This window comes from Echeneis naucrates, chromosome 10 (genome assembly GCF_900963305.1).
Source record: "Echeneis naucrates chromosome 10, fEcheNa1.1, whole genome shotgun sequence".
In the NCBI taxonomy this organism is placed as follows: Eukaryota; Metazoa; Chordata; class Actinopteri; order Carangiformes; family Echeneidae; genus Echeneis; species Echeneis naucrates.
Genome location: NC_042520.1, coordinates 4,422,613 through 4,441,148, shown reverse-complemented (window position 1 = coordinate 4,441,148; position 18,536 = coordinate 4,422,613). Strand labels below are relative to the sequence as shown.

At 40.4% G+C, this 18,536-nt stretch overlaps 1 protein-coding gene across 1 annotated transcript in view; it reads right to left on the bottom strand.

The window, feature by feature from the left end:
* The window catches only part of fstl5 (follistatin-like 5), a 145,545-nt gene that overhangs the window by 30,965 nt on the left and 96,044 nt on the right, over positions 1–18,536 (bottom strand). Inside the window, exons 8-10 of the mRNA XM_029512772.1 lie at positions 13,413–13,533; positions 3,267–3,428; positions 2,310–2,444 (exon numbers count right to left, since the gene is read on the bottom strand). Of these exons, the coding sequence (XP_029368632.1) occupies positions 2,310–2,444; positions 3,267–3,428; positions 13,413–13,533 (418 nt within the window). The remainder of the gene's footprint in view (positions 1–2,309; positions 2,445–3,266; positions 3,429–13,412; positions 13,534–18,536) is intronic.

Here is an 18,536-nt window from a genome sequence, read left to right as displayed (position 1 = left end):
TCAACCATGCAGTGCGTTTGCTGTGTCGAGCTTTACATCAAAACAAACACTCAATCTCTCATAATGACAAAGCCAAAACTGAATTTTAGAAGTGTCTGCCATTTCTCTTTGTCATTATGAGCTGAGCCGAGCCAGACAGGACGAGTCATGCCCAGACAGATCGTTGGCTTCATCAGAACGGAGTCTCTTTTTTTTATTTTATTTTTTATTTTTTTAAACACAGAAAGGTGAGACTTCACTTTGGCCACTTTGCTGTTTCTCAAATGTCCACACAGGATCTCTGGAGTTTAGAGTGTTGAGTTCTTGATCACCTCACTTACCTTCCCCTCAGTGAGGTCGGCAGCCGCCACATTGATGGAGAACTTTCTCTTCTTCCCTTTAAGAGTAAAAGAGGCCGCTGTGCTCTTGGGGGCTGGATGCTGCAGAAATGTTATTGTATTGTGTGTGTTTCAACACAATCCTGTCCAGGCAAAGAGAAATGGGAGGAACCTGAGCTGAACTTAGAGAGTCGCGGTTGTATGTCTAACATAATTGCGTTGTTGCTGTTAGGTTCTGCTAAGTGGAGAGTAGAGGGGTCGACGATTTATTGGTTGACAACAATTACTTAGTCAGCCATTCGTTAAAACAAACTAAAAAACAGTCAAGCAGAAGATCTTTTAGTTTCAGTTTCTCCAATGTGATTATCTGTTTCTCTTGACTGGTTTATTAAAACTTGGACTTTTGGCAGGGGGGAAAAAAAAACAACCCCCCCAAAAAAAGGAAAAAACATTTGAAGACGTACCCTTGAGCTCTGAGAAATTATACTTGATGTTTTCCACAAATGTTTTGACATTTTACAGCAATCAAAATGTTCCAACTTACACTGCAATTTCAAAACTCCCTACTGAACTAAATGACTTGTCTGGATGTATATTTTTCAGAGCAGGGTGAAGGTTTCAGCGTTTCACTGCTGTAGGCGATGTGAGCTAATATCCCACATCAGCCTGAGGCTCACAGAGCCGGCCAATCTGAGTAATATAGTCAGCTTCCATTTACTGGTCTAGTTTATGCATAAAGGCAATTTTCTTTGAGGAAAAGTTGGTCAAGTACAGAGTTTGTGCGATACTCTGGCCCCGGAGTACGACAATGTAGTAAAGGCTGTCTCTTCTCTGTTTCCTTTCGTGTCTGTCTTTCTGTCTGCTGACATTTCTTTGAACTCCTGTCTTCTGGGATTGTCTACTCCAAAAAGGCTTCGCAATATCCAACTCCTATCACCACTTTCGCCCACGGTGAAGCATCAAACGCTTCAAATCACACAAGTGACTTCTGACCCTCACAGAGCATGATCCTCTAAATTGTGGCAGGCTGGGTGGAGGCAGTGTCATACTGCTGGATTGCCGTCCAAAGGCGATGGATGTGGTGGAGGTGTCGGCCTGAGTAGCTATATATGCGCTCTTTAAGAACCCTAATTGCCCAAAGGAAAACAAAACAAATCACTAAGTGGTGTTGAACCCCAAAGACAGAATCTGACATTTCAGAGAAGGTCAAAGTTAATTACTGCGTGAGACTCTCTTCGATGGGAAAGAACAGCAGGAAATTGTTTGTTGAAAATTGCTTCCGAATTTAAATTAGCTTACTTTTGTCACAACCTGGACTTCATAAAGTTACATATTGTGTAATGACGTCTAATGCTTCCCAATTCAATGCAGCACTGTGACACGAGGTGTGGGGGATAATTACAGTGCAGACAGTTTGAAGATGGTGGAGGAAAAAATGAATTTGACAACCAAACAATAGTTTTTTGTTTTTGTTTTTTTTCAGCAAAAATGTTAAATATTTAAAATTTCACCATCACCTCAAGTATTTGTCAGTTTTCTGGAAAGCATACTGAGTGTACTGTAGGCTGTGTAATTTGGAATTCTTATAAATGATCAACACATTTCTATGAAATGACTAAAAGCAAAAACATTCCATATGTGGTGATTTAAAATAGACTAAAAGCAGCAGGCGTGAAACAGTGATTTTTTTTTTTTTTTTTTTTTTTGCAATTCGCAATTCATATATCCTCAGCTACTTGTGGATCAACTTTCAAAATAATTATTTGTTTGTGCTGCAGCTCCAATGTGTTTCAGCACAGAAAATATGAAAGGAGGAAAAGAAGAGCGGATGAAAGGGAACAAAAAAAGCATCGCCATTACTTCCCTCGCAGAGGCTCCCCCAATGCATCATGGGATATAAACTTAAGAACTGATAGGTTAAATTATTTACTATCACATCCTCTTGCAGGGCTCTAAGAATAAAACGAGGCCGACGACATGACTTATACATACATGTTTTGCGTGCAGAGTCCTCCACAAATAGCGAAGAGATGTCCTCGTCCACACCAGCCTCATTTTTGGCGATGCAGGTGTAGGCGCCGGTGTCCTCAAAATGCACATTGCTGACATGCACCTCACTTCCATTAGCTTTGAGGAACAACACAGGAAACAGACAGAGAAAAGACAGTTTGCCTGCCAGAATGAGATAAAAGGTGGCTTCACGCTACCTTCCTCTGCTACCATTACTGAGTTACATAAGACTTCTTTAATATGTGAGGAGCAGCGGGTGAGAGGTTTGTTTCAGGGAGAATTCAAAAGGTGGGAGTTCAAAGCAAGAACGCGGTACAGGCTTGCCTCATGCTGTGCTGTGTCTGATTTTCTGTAGGGTTTTTGTGCGCAACCTCTAAATAAAAGCATTCGTCTTCACTTTGTATTGACAGAACTACAAATAGCTTTGAACTCCAAATATTTTATATTGGGGCTGAACAATTGAGGAAATTCAACAAGTTACAGACATCGTGAATCTCTTTATGATCACCTTCAACTTGTACCAGAGTATCTAGCCGAGCTCTCTAAAGTGACGATAGTAACACATCCATCTAAAAATCAGACACCCACGCAGCTAAGGGACGAGTTTCATCCAACGTTCATGCTATAATTCAACCAGAAAAACATCTAAGACATGAACCGGCACATAAAAACAGTGTATGCCTGCTGTTACTGAGAACCACTCATCTTGGTTTAGGTAGCTTGGTCATTTTTATACATGTAAAATTAACCATTTTACACAATGTTAATGAGAACAGATAATAATCATGCCTATAGTAGCATTTAAGTGGCATGGTAAACTGCAGCGGTGAAAGTAACACCAGTAGTAAAATCTAAATGGATGCACTATTACTGGCAGTAAAGCTATATTGTATATGTAAGTGTATACTGTATGCAGTGAGCAGTAAACTCCTCTGTTACCTTGCAGGGTGAGTTGTTTAGACAGCTTGCTTGTGATGTCCATGCCGTTCTTCAGCCAGGCCAGCTGGGGGCTGGGGATTCCCTCAGCATGGCAACGCAGGCTGGCAGTGACGCCTGGCTCCCTGGCTTGGCTCTCTGGGTAAACCCTGATGACGGGAGGAACTGAAAATAGGATGGAAAAGAGAGGAGACAGAGAGACAGAGGGGGAGGGGAGGGTGGAGGAATGAATATACTGCCCAATCTTCCACCGCTGTTTACATTGACATGGCTTGAGGAATACGGTAGCCACAGTAAAGCTTTTGAGAAGGAGCCAAGACCTGAACATATGGCTTTGCATTAATGTGCGCTATCAATAGCATCAAGTGTATTTTCAGCGTTGCTGAATGCCTTTGGATAAGGTTAGCATGCTCTTTGAAGCCAAACGAATCAGAGACATAAATAAAGCAGAAGACCTCTGTTCGAACGGTATTGATCTTGGTTCCTAGTCATTGATTTCATGTAACCTTTTGTCAGGGAGGAGGTAGGACATAAGCAGAGAAAACATGTCTGAAGAAAAAGAACGCACAAGTTAAATGTCACTCGCTTTTCACAAACTAAATTTCAAGAGCTGACATTACACATTTCTGCCCATTGTTCCACTTTCATTCTGCAGCTTCACGTCTTTACCCTGAAGCCAAATAAACAAACTCTCCTGCATATCGTACTTCCAAAACCATAAATCAACATAAATCAATAAAGCACACAATCACAATAATAATATGCATTTATGCATAGGCTGAGAATATGCCACAAGTTTGGCACCACACCCGAGGGCTAACTTGTTAGACTCTTGCACACAAAATATGAAAATATATCAAAAGAACAAATTTGAATAATCCTTTAAAAGGACACATCCTTCTTTTAAATAGCGCAACAATGATAAAACCTTTTAAAAGCGTAGTAGTTTACCTGAAGAGACTGAAACGGAAGTTTGGACAGTCACAACAAACTGTTCACACAGAAAAAGCAGAATCATTCATTCCACAACAGCCTGTCACATATAAGGATGACAGCCTGGCAGTGCTTTAAGTAGGGACATCAAATCTCTCTATCTTGCCATCATGTTTTGAGCAATCTCTCACGGCCTCTCTGGCCCAAATCAGTGTCCTCTTTTCTTCGCCTTTCTGAAACAGACTTCAGAGACATGAGCACAGGATCGAAGTGAGACACTTGGCAGACACAGAGAAGGCAGACGTGCTTTAGAGACCATTTCCTGTGGGCACTGAGTTAGAGGAAGTCTTTATTCAGCCAGGTGAGTGAAAGGACTGAAGAGTTCTGCCACGACCATCTGGTTACCGCAGCATCCCGACTGCCAACTCGCTGTCCGCAGTGGGCTGCCGAGGGCTCTCATGGAACCCAGGTTACTTTACCAATCACAGTCACAGAGACACTCCAGTTAGGCTAATACCCCTACGCAGTAACAAGGGTGACTGAAAAGGACCCACGCAGTCAATCTTTTGAGCGAAGATTATTGCTCCCACTTAATTTCTTCACACATGCCCAGACCAGCAAACAAAAGCTCTGGCCTCGTTTCTTTTTCCGTGTAGCTCTTCTCCTTTGTAGGACACAGAGTTTACTGTAAATCACTTTGTGGCAGTAGCCTCTGTTGTAAATAAAGGTTGTTTGAACCTGTACCAGCATAGAAATGGCTCCTGCTCGATCCAGAGACAGTAGAGGTGATCTCAGCAGATGTATTATTTAATAGCAAGTTTTTTTTTAATTTTAACCAGAAAGATTGAGCTATGCAACATGTATCACAGCATTAACTTAAAAAAAAAAAGAAAGAAAAAATTCCTGCCAATTTTATATTTAGTGGCTTGTTGTCCAGTAAGTTCAAACGCACACTGGTTGTTATCAGCTTTTTGTTATATCAGTTATATTTTGCGCACATTAAAGGTTAACTGTTTAACCTCATTTAGCAAAAATTTAAGTTTAAAGTAGAAACAGTTTTAAGTTTTTAAACCCTTCCCTTCCAAGTTTTCTAAACATATATTATCAAGAAAACACAACAAAATAAATGAGTGACTATCACCCTTCTCAAGGCCCCCATCAAATGAAATGCATGAGCTCCATATATAAATAATCATAATTATTTGTTCTATAACCCAAAAACAATGTTGAGTAATGTTTTACCAAAAATGATTTATATTGGCAGCTAAGGCTATTATCAGATCCCAAAGGAACACAGTCATTATGTGAATTAAGATTGGGTTTGGAGTTAGAGTAGCCCATCAATACAGAAGTTCTACATCATGAACACATAACAGACAACCAAACAGCCAAGTGTCTTAATGAAATCAGAAGAAATCAGTCACAGCCAGATTGAGCATTTGAGCACGATGACACGAGGATTTCGATGTCTACACGGTGAGCTCTCTGGGACTCTTCGGGGCAGGTTTTGATGTCATGGCAAACGTGACATGAACCTTTGTTCCTGGCACGAATCCACAGCAGCCTATTAATCAGCACCTGCATACTGCGAGCGTGGCCAAACCGGGTTCCACTCGAACACCTCATTAATAAAGCCTCCCAGGCAATCTCAAAAAGTGACGTTAATTACAGTGTTGGAATTGAAATTTAGGATGAATCCACAGGCCTCACTGAGGAAACAAAACAGTCTTATGTGGTCAGAAAGAGTGACAGTCAGGTTAGTTAGTCAGGGAAGGACACTCCCTTTTAGTGCTCACATTAAATGTACAATCCGTGAACAAAGAGCATCATATTAATGCAGAGTAAGGCTTCTCAAATCCGCCTCCATTCTCCGTGGCACTGATTCCACATGATTAGGAAAAGATTTCTTCTGGCCCATGCTGACTTTCCTGTGTCACATCACTTCTGCAGATTTATTGGGTGCACATTCCTGCTGCAGATCTCTCACTGGGGTGGCCGTTCAAATGTTCATGATGCGAACTTTGAAAGCGAATTTTGCTCTGTGATGTGGCGCATTATTTTGCTGGAATTAGCTATTAGAAGAGGAAAGTGGAAGGAAATCGTGGCCATTAATGGATGCATGGGGTCAGCAACAGTACTTAGACTGTGAAATTCAAATCCTGATTGTTTGGAACTGAGGAGCATAAAATGAGGTGGTGAGAAACAGTAAGACACACCGCCACCGCCCGAGACTGTTTACACAAGGCAGGATGAGATGCACGACGGTCTCTCCAGGTTCGAACTCTGGTCTTGGTGAGTCTGTATCCATTTTCTGTGCCTTGGATTTCTGTTCTTGGCCTGTCAGGAGGGAAACCTGAGGGTGTTTCATCTGCTGTAGCTCATCCATCTAACTGTTCATTCTGATACTTTCCCGCTCACCGCAGTCATAAATGGTTATCTCAGCCTCCGTTGCCTGTCAGCCCCTCCAATCTGGCCATCCTCCTCAGACTTCTTTCATCATTAAGGTGTTTCCACCTGCAGAACTGAAGCCAGGACTTCTGTGTGTGAAAAGCCCAGAAGATCAACAGTTTCAAGGCTGCTCTGTCATGATCGTTTGGACTGTTCTCAGTCAAGGTCACAGAGCTGACATTCCCCCCCCCCCATCTAATTGTTCTGGTGTGACATTTATCTGCATTATTTGAAGCATTGCACTGAACTCAAACGATCGGCTGATTGGTTAATTGGTAATAAATAAGAGTAATGAATAACGATAGACAGTTTAAACTCTTTGAAAATATACAGACGGACAGAAGTCAGAAGTAGTTTAGCAGTTATCCTTTCTTCTTCTTTCTCTGTTTGGTGACGCAATAAAAAAAAATCTTAAGAAGTTGCTCATCTTACTTGATGTAAAACATTTAATATGGAAAGCTTTTCTCTGGAGGATGATAGTAGGGAATTATGAGAGTGCTTCACAGAGAATCGGTCTTGACTCAATTCACGACTCCACCGTATAGATGCTTCTTCTTTGACAACACTTTGTGAGAACAGGTGAAATCGGTGAAAATTAGCACATAGAGGGCCATTTGCAATCAGGCCTGTCTTTCGTCTGTGCTAACACAGTGTATAGAAACATCTTGTGATGCCATTGAGGCTGATAGAAAATAGATTGTGTGAGATTGAGCTCATATCTAATGCCATACAGTTTTTTGGGCAAATTGCTTGTGTGAGACAAAATGATGGAAGTGGTTGTGAGATTGTACTGAAGATCTGCGGCCGTGATCCAACCAGGGCTCACAGCTGCAGCACAGACGTCAGACAGGTTACAGTGTTGTTGCAGAGAGTAGAGGTGTAATTATGGAGTAGTTAAGTACAGGACTAATCAGCGCTCTCTGTAGGTTTGATGGACCCGGTTCAAGCAGACATCTGTGATGGGAGGGGCCCATCGGCTGCCAAAGCTTTAATGAACCAGCCTACTTTCTTCAAATATCCAAGTGAGGTGTGTTTTGTTTTTTTGTTTTTGTATTTTTCCCTCATCCCAGCTGAGCACAACATAACGTTATCAGATAGCTCAGGGAATGTGTAACGGGCTCACTGTACACACACTGTACTTCAGTTTATCTGTCATTTGAAAATGATTTGAGCGGCGAATCAGTCAAATCAGAAGTGAAAAATAAAATTTTTTGCTGAAGACTTTCAGATTTCTTCATTAACTTCAAAAAGATGGATTTAGGATTTAATGTTCATTGGCCTTTGTATTGTGGTCAATATTTTGTAAATTGCTGAGTAAACAGAATAGTGATTTTTTTTTTTAAGAAGGAGACACAAATTAGGAGTTTCCTTGCTATACTATTATCTGTATCTACTACATACTGAGATATTTGTACTTAGATAACTGCCCTTTAATGGAGCTAATCCTCTCAACTCATTCTTCTGCACAAAAAAAAGAAAAAACAAGACAAGGATGTCTCCTCAGTTTGCATTCAATAACATGTTATAGATTTTCCTGTCAAGTATCCACTCTGAATATCTAGTTCACTGATCTCTACAGTGGAAATGTGGCCCCTGTCTGTCAGATAGGCCGCTGCTGTGACTCGCTCTGTAGATGCCTATCGAGGCAAGCGACTTTCCATCCAATACTGAAGATGCACTTCATTAAAATACAGATGGCAGGTGGCTTTGGATTACTGCAAATTAAAATGTTGTACTGTGGCAATATTTAGTTCTACTGAATGTTGTGTCTTCGTTCAAAACAAATCCAGCTGACACTATCAGGAGAACCGTCGTGATCATTGCTAATTTAGTCAAATCATTAGTTGCATCTCACAGCAATTAGCGATACGGAAAGTGTTTTTATAGGAGCTAGATTAATCAACTTAACTGTCAACAAAAATGTGAAAATTATTGGCAGATTTGTCATTGATATTGTTATAATACTGATATTTGAAACCAAGAGAGGAGTTCATATTGACCTGACAGCACTCTAAGATCAGAGTGCCCAAAAAGAACGAACACCCCAAAAACATAAACATGTTTGAAGTTGTTACATGATAAAGTTCAAGTCACGGTGAGGCATCAGTCTGAGTGTCTTTTATCTCCAGCCCTGGCATGGACTCATGAAAGATGTAAAACATGTAAAATAGATTAAATCAAATCCTCGATCTCATGCATCCATCCATCTATCTTCAACCGCTTATCCAGAGCTGGGTCGCCGGGGCTTCGAGATTTCAATTAACCAAAAAAGAAATGGAGGAGAATTAACATATTAAACCTCAAACTCGTTCTCTTCAAAATGCTAATTGTTTTTTCCACAGAAAATCCAAACACAAATCTTGTTAATCCTCTAAATAACGCAAACCCAAAACAAGAATTCCAGCATTTTTTTTTTTTTTTTGTCTTTTTTTGTGGGACTTGATTACCTAGATTACCTCACAAAATTACTTGTGATTGGATAAATACAGGATGTGAACTTACCCCAGCATGAAAAATCATTAGTCATCAGACATGACTGAACATTTAGTGTGTCAACAGTAATAAAACAGTAACAAATGCACAAAAAATGCATTCTGACGCTAATATTTTGGTTAAATTATTGAATGTGCTTCACACATCTTTGATGGGATGCAGAATTTTGTTTAAAGACATCAAGAATAAATATTGAGTCCTTTGCAGTAAAGCTGCATATTTCACAATGTCTTTAAAACTGGTATTAGCGACAGACAGACTCTTGTTTTCACACTAAACAGGAACATTTTGTGTTCAGCCGCTTGAAAAGCTTCACCTTCACACTCTGCCAGTGTCCATGTGTAAGCCTAATTCCTGCATGCAAATCATTACAATTTCTTTCGCCTGGACAGTCGTGAAAATGGAAAGAGCAAGCAGGTCGGTGATACTTTTTATCTCAAATCTCGATTCAGACAAGATGTGAAAGAAGTTGCATTCTGATGTGTTTCTGAGTGTCAGGACAGTCACTGCCAGGAGAATGTGACACAGCAGGGCTGACAGCTCCATCATAACGCTCCCCAGCCAGTCGTCAATCACTCTGCAAGGCCCCCGTCGGCCATGGCCAGAAGATGAGCGGGCATGCAGACACATGCGCACATACACACGAGCGTACAACACACAAATATCATGGCAGGAGACCACTTCAGCATCACACCTCTGGGAGATTTCCAACTATTCCTGGCAGACTTGCTACAGCTCTTCAATCAAACTGAATTCATAGCTGTTTCTAAAAAATGGCAGTCACCACCAGTGAGTGTGAGAACTGAGGGTCCTGTTAGTCCCTCTTATCGCATGTATACAAACACAAACTCTTAACCACTGGCACATAGAGGCCACAACAAATATTCACACAAGCTTGTTCTCTTAGCTGTGATAACTGCCTCACCTGAATGCCAGGCCTCGCGTGGAGACGCAGGACAAATCCAGCTCTGATGAGAGTTTTGTTCACAGTAAAAATACAGCGGTTTGCATGTACATCACGTAGCTGGAGAAATTACAAGAATGAAATAAAAGTAAAACCTGGAAAACCTATAGAGCTGCTGAAAGAAATCTGGGACAAATATGAAGATGCATAATAGGAATATTACTGAGCCATTTTCAAATGCTCATTTTCTCATCTTGCACAGCTTAGGTTCATTCTCGTATGTGTCACTTCATTTATTATTTCCTGCCAGGAATTGAAATAACTCTATTAAAATGAAAGAAATTGATTCCAAGGAGAATCTGCTGCCTAAAGCAATGGAGAAAGACAGAAGACAAATAATAATATACAGATAAAACTTGGGCTACACTATTTTTATCAAAGTTCTTCAGTTGTCAATAATTTTATTGTAAACAAATTTACACTAATCATCTCAATATGAATTAAATCGTAGCTGAAAAAACGTTTTTCTGCTACAAAAAAACTCAGATGGATCACTTTCCAGTCCGAGGAGAGAGAACAGTGAGAGATCTATGTATGTAATAATGAGTTCATCATTCTATAAATATATAATTAGACTTGTCTATGATAAACTTGTTGTCCAAGTCCTTCCCATGTCCTACAGCAGCATTTCAGATCCTCAAGCCCACAACCAGACACTCCAAATCTGACAGTTTTGCTCTGTCTGAATTGCTTTTCAGAGCCTAGATAAAGCAGCGCTTCAGACAATGCAGTCTAATTTGGGCAACCCTCATGGGAAAACTCCAGCACAGCAGCATTTAGCTGGTGACTTATGTGGGGGGACGCTCAGATCGACCTGGCCACCTGAGAAAAAGAGACAGTCCAGCACCGAGGACAGATTCTCACTTCAGAGTTGCTGATGCGTCATACGGCTCGAGTTCTGGCTCATTCCCATTAGAAACATGACATTCCTGGTTCTGGGGCCCAGTTTTGTGGCCAGGGATCAGCAAAACAAAGCCTCCTCCTTTGCAGTTAACCTCGCAGCAGATGGGCACATAGGGTGGCAGTCTCAAATCCCTTTCGCAGCAAGGATGCACCACCGACTGCACCAAGTCTTTGAATTACTCTCACTATGACCCACCTTCACTTTACCTGAGGGTCGTTTAACCCCAAAAACACGACAGCCAGCGTCACAGGGGCACGGTAACGCCCATCCTGGACAAAAGGGGTGTAATCAAATCATACTTGCAGACAGTGAAAGGGCAATAATGAAATGATAGTAACAGTGATTTTGAAAAATGATGCTCTCAGGCACACGTAAACACATCATCCCACATTGTTACATTTCACCCTTCAGAAATGCTTAGATTTCAAATTATGTTTTCAAAATGAATGCCGCTTTCCAGGGTGGGAAACTATATTTATTTTTCAGCGAAATAAATGGTTGGTATGTTTGGTATTTCAACCAACACTTTCATTAATGCACCCCAAACAACAATTTGTTTTCAGCCACAGTACAAATTAGACGCGACTTTATTGATTTCTGTAGGTAAAGTTGGGTGGCTGCAGCAAAGAATGGGCTATAGAAATGAGAAAGAATGTGTAAGCTATAGAGATAAAGAAAATGATCGCAACACGATAAATATCTTCAAAATGATTGTGAACTAGAAGTACAGCATCAGTGTCTTCATCAACACAAAGAAATTGGCTAGCAACAAACGCACATGGATAATATATAAAACACCTTGTCTTTAGTCATGAAGAAGAAAATTATCCTCCATAGTTTTCACATAGCTTCCAACAGAGAAGCTCTTGTGATCTCTGTATGAAATCAGAAGTACCTTTGGAAGTACTTTCATCCTAAATTCCATCAGTCCTTCTGAATAAAACTCTGAATAGTGTATATCTCGTCAGCCTCTTGAGGCTGTGGAGCGATGGACAGCTTTCTGAATCCAGTTTCCCAGAATTGCCGTCTCTTTCAGCTGTTTCTTAATTGAGTTTTAGAAAAATCTCAGTAGTCATTTCCGAGTGATAGCAGGTCCTTGGAGGCTTCACTCAGACTAAGAATGCGTAATGCATATTCTGCAGTGAAAAAGGTCATTGGGAAGTTTTGGTATCAACTGTGAACAGAAGTAATCGATGTCAAGAGATTCAGTGTTTCAGTAAACACAATATTTGCTATAAGAAGATTAATATATCAGTGCAATTAATCTGAGTAATCTGAGAAATGATAATGAACCCATTGTCTGTCGACTGTAATGAAGATATTAAGTTCTACATTGACACGCTATGGTTTATTCATATTCAATTCATTAGGGCAGAATGTGTGGAGAAAAAAAAAACAGCCTCATTCACACAAGCTCAAGTGCTTCACCTTTGCTCTTGCTGTAATGTCTCTATTTCAAAATGCACATAGTTTGTTCACCCAGCTGAAAGCTATTCCAACCCAATTAGCAAAGAAGAGGAAAATAAAACGCTTCAGTTGTCTTTTGGTATGGATGCATATTTACAGTACGGCCTTCCTGAAAGTGAAAGTAAGGACTGCTGATCAAGAAGATCAGCAGTCCTCATGTCTGAGACCAACTGCAATCTCATCAACTATCTTTCTCTGTGATCTGACGTTTGGCAGTGTTAACTGGTATATGAATTATTTTAAATTTAATAAATCCCTGCGCACACAATCTTTTTTTCAAAGTTGGAGTGGGTTAACTGTGTAATAAATGCTTTTAATAAGAAGTGTTTTCACACAGAATATACTATATTGCGCCGTTGGGACTCAAGTGTCACCTAATGCTAGGAATGATCCAAATACAGCAAACCCCCGCCAGCACTTTAAAAGCCACAAAATTACCTCCCAAATCAAATCACAATATCTTTCAGAAAAAATCATTATTACATATTTTCCCCAAATCGCTGAGCCCGAGTGCACAGAACGTAAACGTCAAACCCAAATCTCTCTTTCTGCGACACAATAGCGCTCACCACCGTGCCACCTTTAAACAAACAGAAGCACACAAAGTAAATAATTTAGAAACTAAAGAGAACAGAACTGCTGTGGGACTGAAAGTGGGGAAATGAATGAATGAAAAATACAAAAGCTGTAACAAGAGACTGATGATCACTGCATCTCCACAAACATTCACTAAATCTTTACTAGAGCTAATGTATTTGTCTTTAAGTTGTTCGAAAACCAACGGCAGCTGATAGATTCCAAAATGCATAAATGGTGAAATAAATGAAGGGTTGTAGTCAACGGCGACGCACCTGCCAATGCGGCTGATACAGCAGATGAGAGCTGAGGGTAGAATTAGTTTGATGGAGAGTGTGTTGTATGAGCAGTATGGGCCTCTTACCGTTCACTTGAAGCGTGTGAGTCTGAAAGAGTTTCTCATAGCCATCAGCATGACAGGTGTAGTTGCCCATGTGGGTCGTTGTCACCTTGGTGATGTACAATGAGCCATCATCCCCAAAGTCCTATCAGACAGACACAAAAAGATCCGGGGTGACTCAGAGAAACTGCTGATAATCTAGAGGCAGCAGTGACGGTTGACGCATTTAGAGATGAAATGAACTGTTTCAATGGGAATGCAACAGGCTCGTCGGTGCAGATGAGGAGTTACATGTGTCATGGCAGAGGAAATGAAAAATACAACCATCTTGCCAAAAGGCACATTGAAGAGACGCGTCCATTAATCTCAGTCGGACTTGAAGCCATTTGGCACAGAGGAAAATGAACATCAGACTCACAGTAAGAAGAAATTGCCTTCTGATACATATAATTTTTACAATCAGAGGAAAGTGATCTGATTGAAAGGCAGGCTGTAATTGATGAGCATAGAGTGATAATGTTGGCTGCATTCAAAACAAAACAGGAAAATGTAGCGCCGCAGAAGCAGTCAATCAAAAAAGACTTCCTTTGCATTCAAATGCTATTGTCCCTAAAAAAAAAAAAAAAAAAAGGACAAATTGTGTATTAGTTAATGTGCATGCCGCAAAAAAACAGAAAACATATTCCCCTTAAATTCTCATGTGGCCTATTTAAAGGAAAACAAAAGCTGTAATTAAACCAAAACCAATCTATGATGTGAAGTTGCGCGGCGCTAACTAAAGTATAATTAATTCATGCTGTGTTATGATTATTAACCAGCAAGCACAAAAAAAACCCAAAACAGCAAAACATGAAAGTGGACAAAGAGGAAGAAAAAATGTCAACAACAAAAAAAAAAAAAGGAAAAAAGACAGCAGCAGAAAAAGAAGCCCCCAAAGCTAATGAGCCAGCTGAGGTTGGCAAAGGGCAAATGTCTGCCACCTTTTTAAGATCATGCTGGAATAAAAAGTTACCTTGAAAGGAGATGGTAATGAGCTTTGTGAGTATAAATAGTCTTGAAGGAACTGAATTGAAATAGGCGGTGCTGATTCTTTGAAGCTAAATCAACTTTTCATGATTTCTGGGGACAAGTCAACAATATGAAAAGGTAAATTATTGTACTCGCGAATGAAAGAAAAAAGCTGCAGTCGTGAGTCGGGGAATGGATACCAGCTCTGTTTTTTGTTTTTCATGTGTGTTCATTGTTTGCATTTGTCATTGTGGTGCCAACGTTGCCTTATGGTATGTTTCTCATCTTGTCTACTGGCAGCAGGATATTGTGCTGTTACACTTTCATTTTTTTTGGGATACTATTAGTATATTAAAACAATGATTTTAAAATGTCATTTTTTTAAACGAATTTAATAGAAATTAAAAATTTCTGAAAACCATAGCGGATAGAATAATATAAAAAGTTAATGAAATTAAACATTTGCCAGCAGAACTTCCGCAGTAATGGTTGAATCATTTAGTAGAATGAGTCTCATTCTTAACATTTAATAAATACTTTGTCTACTCCAATGTACTCCGGCCCAGTTTTCTCATTATTTTCATAATAATATGTAACACTGCAATCAAAGTTATATTTCAAGTTTTTAATTTTCTTTGATTTGAGGAAGAAGACTTAAATCTGCAGTAAGTTAGCTGACAGCAGCGTTTTTGTTTTGGTTTTTTTTTCGCATTAGCTGGATCTACTTGTATTAAACATCTTTACAAGGTGCTTAGAAACAAATGAACTGCCTGTGCTCAAAATAATAGGCCTCCCACTACCCTGTGCACAGTTTTAGAGATGAACGTGCTGCAGCACTCATTAGTCTTCTTCAGTCCCCTCTAACTTGATGAAGGCCAAGTGCCAAAACGTGTTCATTCCTGATTGCTGCGTGCATTAAAAAAACATTACGATGTATTTGGTGCTGGTAACTTTTATTCTTCAGACTGTCCATGACTCTGCCCCCATGCTCCCCATTTCTTCTAACTTAACACACCATTCTCATATTAAAATGAGACTTAACCCCGAATACCAGCCCTCTGTCAGCAGAGTTCAGAATAAGAAAAATAGCTTATCTCATTAAACAGCTTTTAACATTTGGGTCACATCTTTGCCGACTGTTTACATCTTGGCGTTCAACCCCCCCCCCGCCTTAAGTCTACAGACAAGTGAGAGGAGTTTGCCGTCGTGTTTACAGGCGTACAGTGTGTTTATCACTTCGCCCCAGTGTGCTCTGATCTAACCCACGAGCCTGGTAACGGCTGGGGCTGAGTGAAGCATCAGAGCCTCACAATATGAGGGGAAATCGATGGTGCGTTTTGGCCCCATGGGCTGAGAGCATATTGTGTCACCTTCTTAAATGAAAAATGAATGGGGGGGAAAAATGAAACTCAGAGGGGTGGAACAAGTCACGGCGTAGGCTGTCGACATGATTCCTCCAGCTCACCTCAGCTATCAGCGGCGCCCTGCGCCCAGCTCTCTGCAGACAAAGCAGACCGGGGTAAGACTACGCTAAGAAGGGAGACAAGGGCAGGTAAAGGTGGATTTACAAATAGGCCACAGCCCTCAAGAAACTATAATTAACAAAGCTGTCAGCAGCAGGTCACCTCTGAAGGGGCAGTAAAGAGCCACCTCATCGGACACAAGGCTTTTCAGAAAGTGGCCATTGATTCATGAAACACTGAGAGAGGAACATTTGGACACACTTTTCCCGTTTAAGTGGAGAGTAAAGTGTGTCCAAACTTTGGACATTTGGAAAAACTCTCCACTCCCTGCCTGGCGCTCTGACAGTTTCTGGAGAGAGATAATGAGGTTGAAGTTTATTTGCTTTCATGCTGCATTGAGGCTGAGGAGGAAATCTGGGAGGCGGTTATCTCGGAAAATATGTTTGTTTGTTTTTTGTTTTTGTTTTTTTTGTTTTTTCGTGAAGATTTGGGTGAAGCAACATTAAAATGAAACAGGATCTTTCGAACCCCCCCTTTCAAGTTAGAAATTAGAATCTAGACTACTGGAGCAGTTTTCTTCTTGTTTTGTTGTGCTTTTATTTTCACTTTCTGACAAATGCAAACCTAAACCCTTAATATACTGGCAGATAACCTTTTTTTTTTTTTCAGTGAACAGAACAAAGATTTCTTGGGCACAATTTGAGAAGACTAAAAAAAATCCTTTCAGCCTTTCTCTGCGTGACTGATGCAACTCCTGTGGATTCATTTTGTGGTGAAGGAACACATGTTCACGTCGACAGGCTGTGTTTTTGAGCTTGGAGTGTGAATAACAGCATCATGCATCCGTTGCAAGCTCTTCGCTGGCTTTGTGAGCTGTTTTTGAATGAAATGAAAAAATAAAAGAAGTGAGGTAATGTCAGATTTAAATATAAATAAATAAGTCCAAACACCCTACCTGTGACGGGATCTGTTGGGGAGGAAGAAAGACGTAAAGCATTTAGAGGTTTGATTCCATCACATAATATTAAGGCAATAGAAAATGCAACCAGGTGACACCACTCTCAGTGCCAGGATTGTAAATTAAATCACCAAGTTTTCCATTTTTTGCTCTTTCAAGCAAAAAAGTCACCAGTTTCAGCTCCAGTTTTCACTCTTTCATCTAATATCAGCAGACTAAATTCAATTTTACATTAAATTCATTCTAGCTTGCAGTCCTTATACAGAACATGTTCAATATATAGCAGATTGTAGGTCCAATGTCAGGATAATGGAGGAAAATATTAGAGTGGTTCTCAGCTCCCACACCACATAATAAAAGCCATAAAAAAATCAGTAGGTTTCTTGTGTTTGCTGCCACATCATGTTGCACAGTTTGTTTTGTGATCGCTCTGAAGCAGCACAGGAGGATCAAACCGATCAGAGCTGAAAACAGATATAAATATTCACACGTTTAATATTCCTTATGGTACACTTCCTCCATTAAGAGTGAAAACTAGCAGCACAACACACACAGCGCTATGGGAGGTGAAACACCTATTCCAACGGACAAGATAAGAAAGGAGAGGAAGAAAGATTGAGGTCAGATTGCCCTCTTTCCTGCACTGTACCGATTCTTGTTGGGACTGCACAACAATTTTAGTTTTCTTTTTAACACGCCTATGTTTTTTAATGAGTGAAGTCAACAGTTTTGGTGCAAAGTCGAATATATTTTGCGGTGACCTCGCAAGCTGTCAAAACTTTGACTTGACTTTTAAAAGTTGAATCTTTTAAACAAACTTAAACAGTTTATTCCCAATCTGAGAATTACAAAATATCAAATTTAGTTTTCATCTTTTCGACTATTTCCGGGAAGACGTCACCATCCCCAGACACACACACACACACACACACACACACACACACACACACACACACAGGCTTACTCAGTACATGACTGTCTTCTCGGCCACTCAGGGAGGATTGAAATACTGATGGCTGGACTGGATGATGATGCAATCGCTAGCAACTGTCAACGCCATGGATTTACAGTAAGCTGCTTTGTCAAAATACAGAGAGGCTCTATTGAACTCTGGGATACGAGCACACTGCTGGGATTAATGCGCAATTCACTAAGTCTGAGCGCAGATATATATATATATATATATATATATATATACACCAAACTGTAAAATAACCACGTTCTGATCTGGGAGAGGCCGGTGAGATTAGAATACATAAACCTCCCCTGTGTACTCACGGGAATATGACTCTAATTAAGGCTGACAGTGGATGGTCACAAATATTAACAGCCAGCAATTATACAGAAGTTGTGTGCGAGGCATTTAGAATGAGACTGTGGGTGCCAGGTGCAGACAAAATCCATTCTCCTTCTCTGGAAGGAACAACAGTGATTGACTGGAAGTCTCAGAGCCAAATATAAATCTGGATTAAGCCGGCGTTGCGCTGCTTGTGTTCCACGGGTAGAATTCTCTTGGTGCTGCGTGATTTGCACACAGTTTTCTGATGAGCCACAGGAGACTCCTGGTGCTCTTGCTGCTTCACTTACCGGCAGTGCTCACTGTTAGTGAATCTGCATATCGGCGGAGGGCGGATGCTCCAGCTTTGTTAGGCACGAACACAATCAAATCACACACTCAGCTGGACATATAACAGCTTTATTCTTTAAATAAAGCTGTGA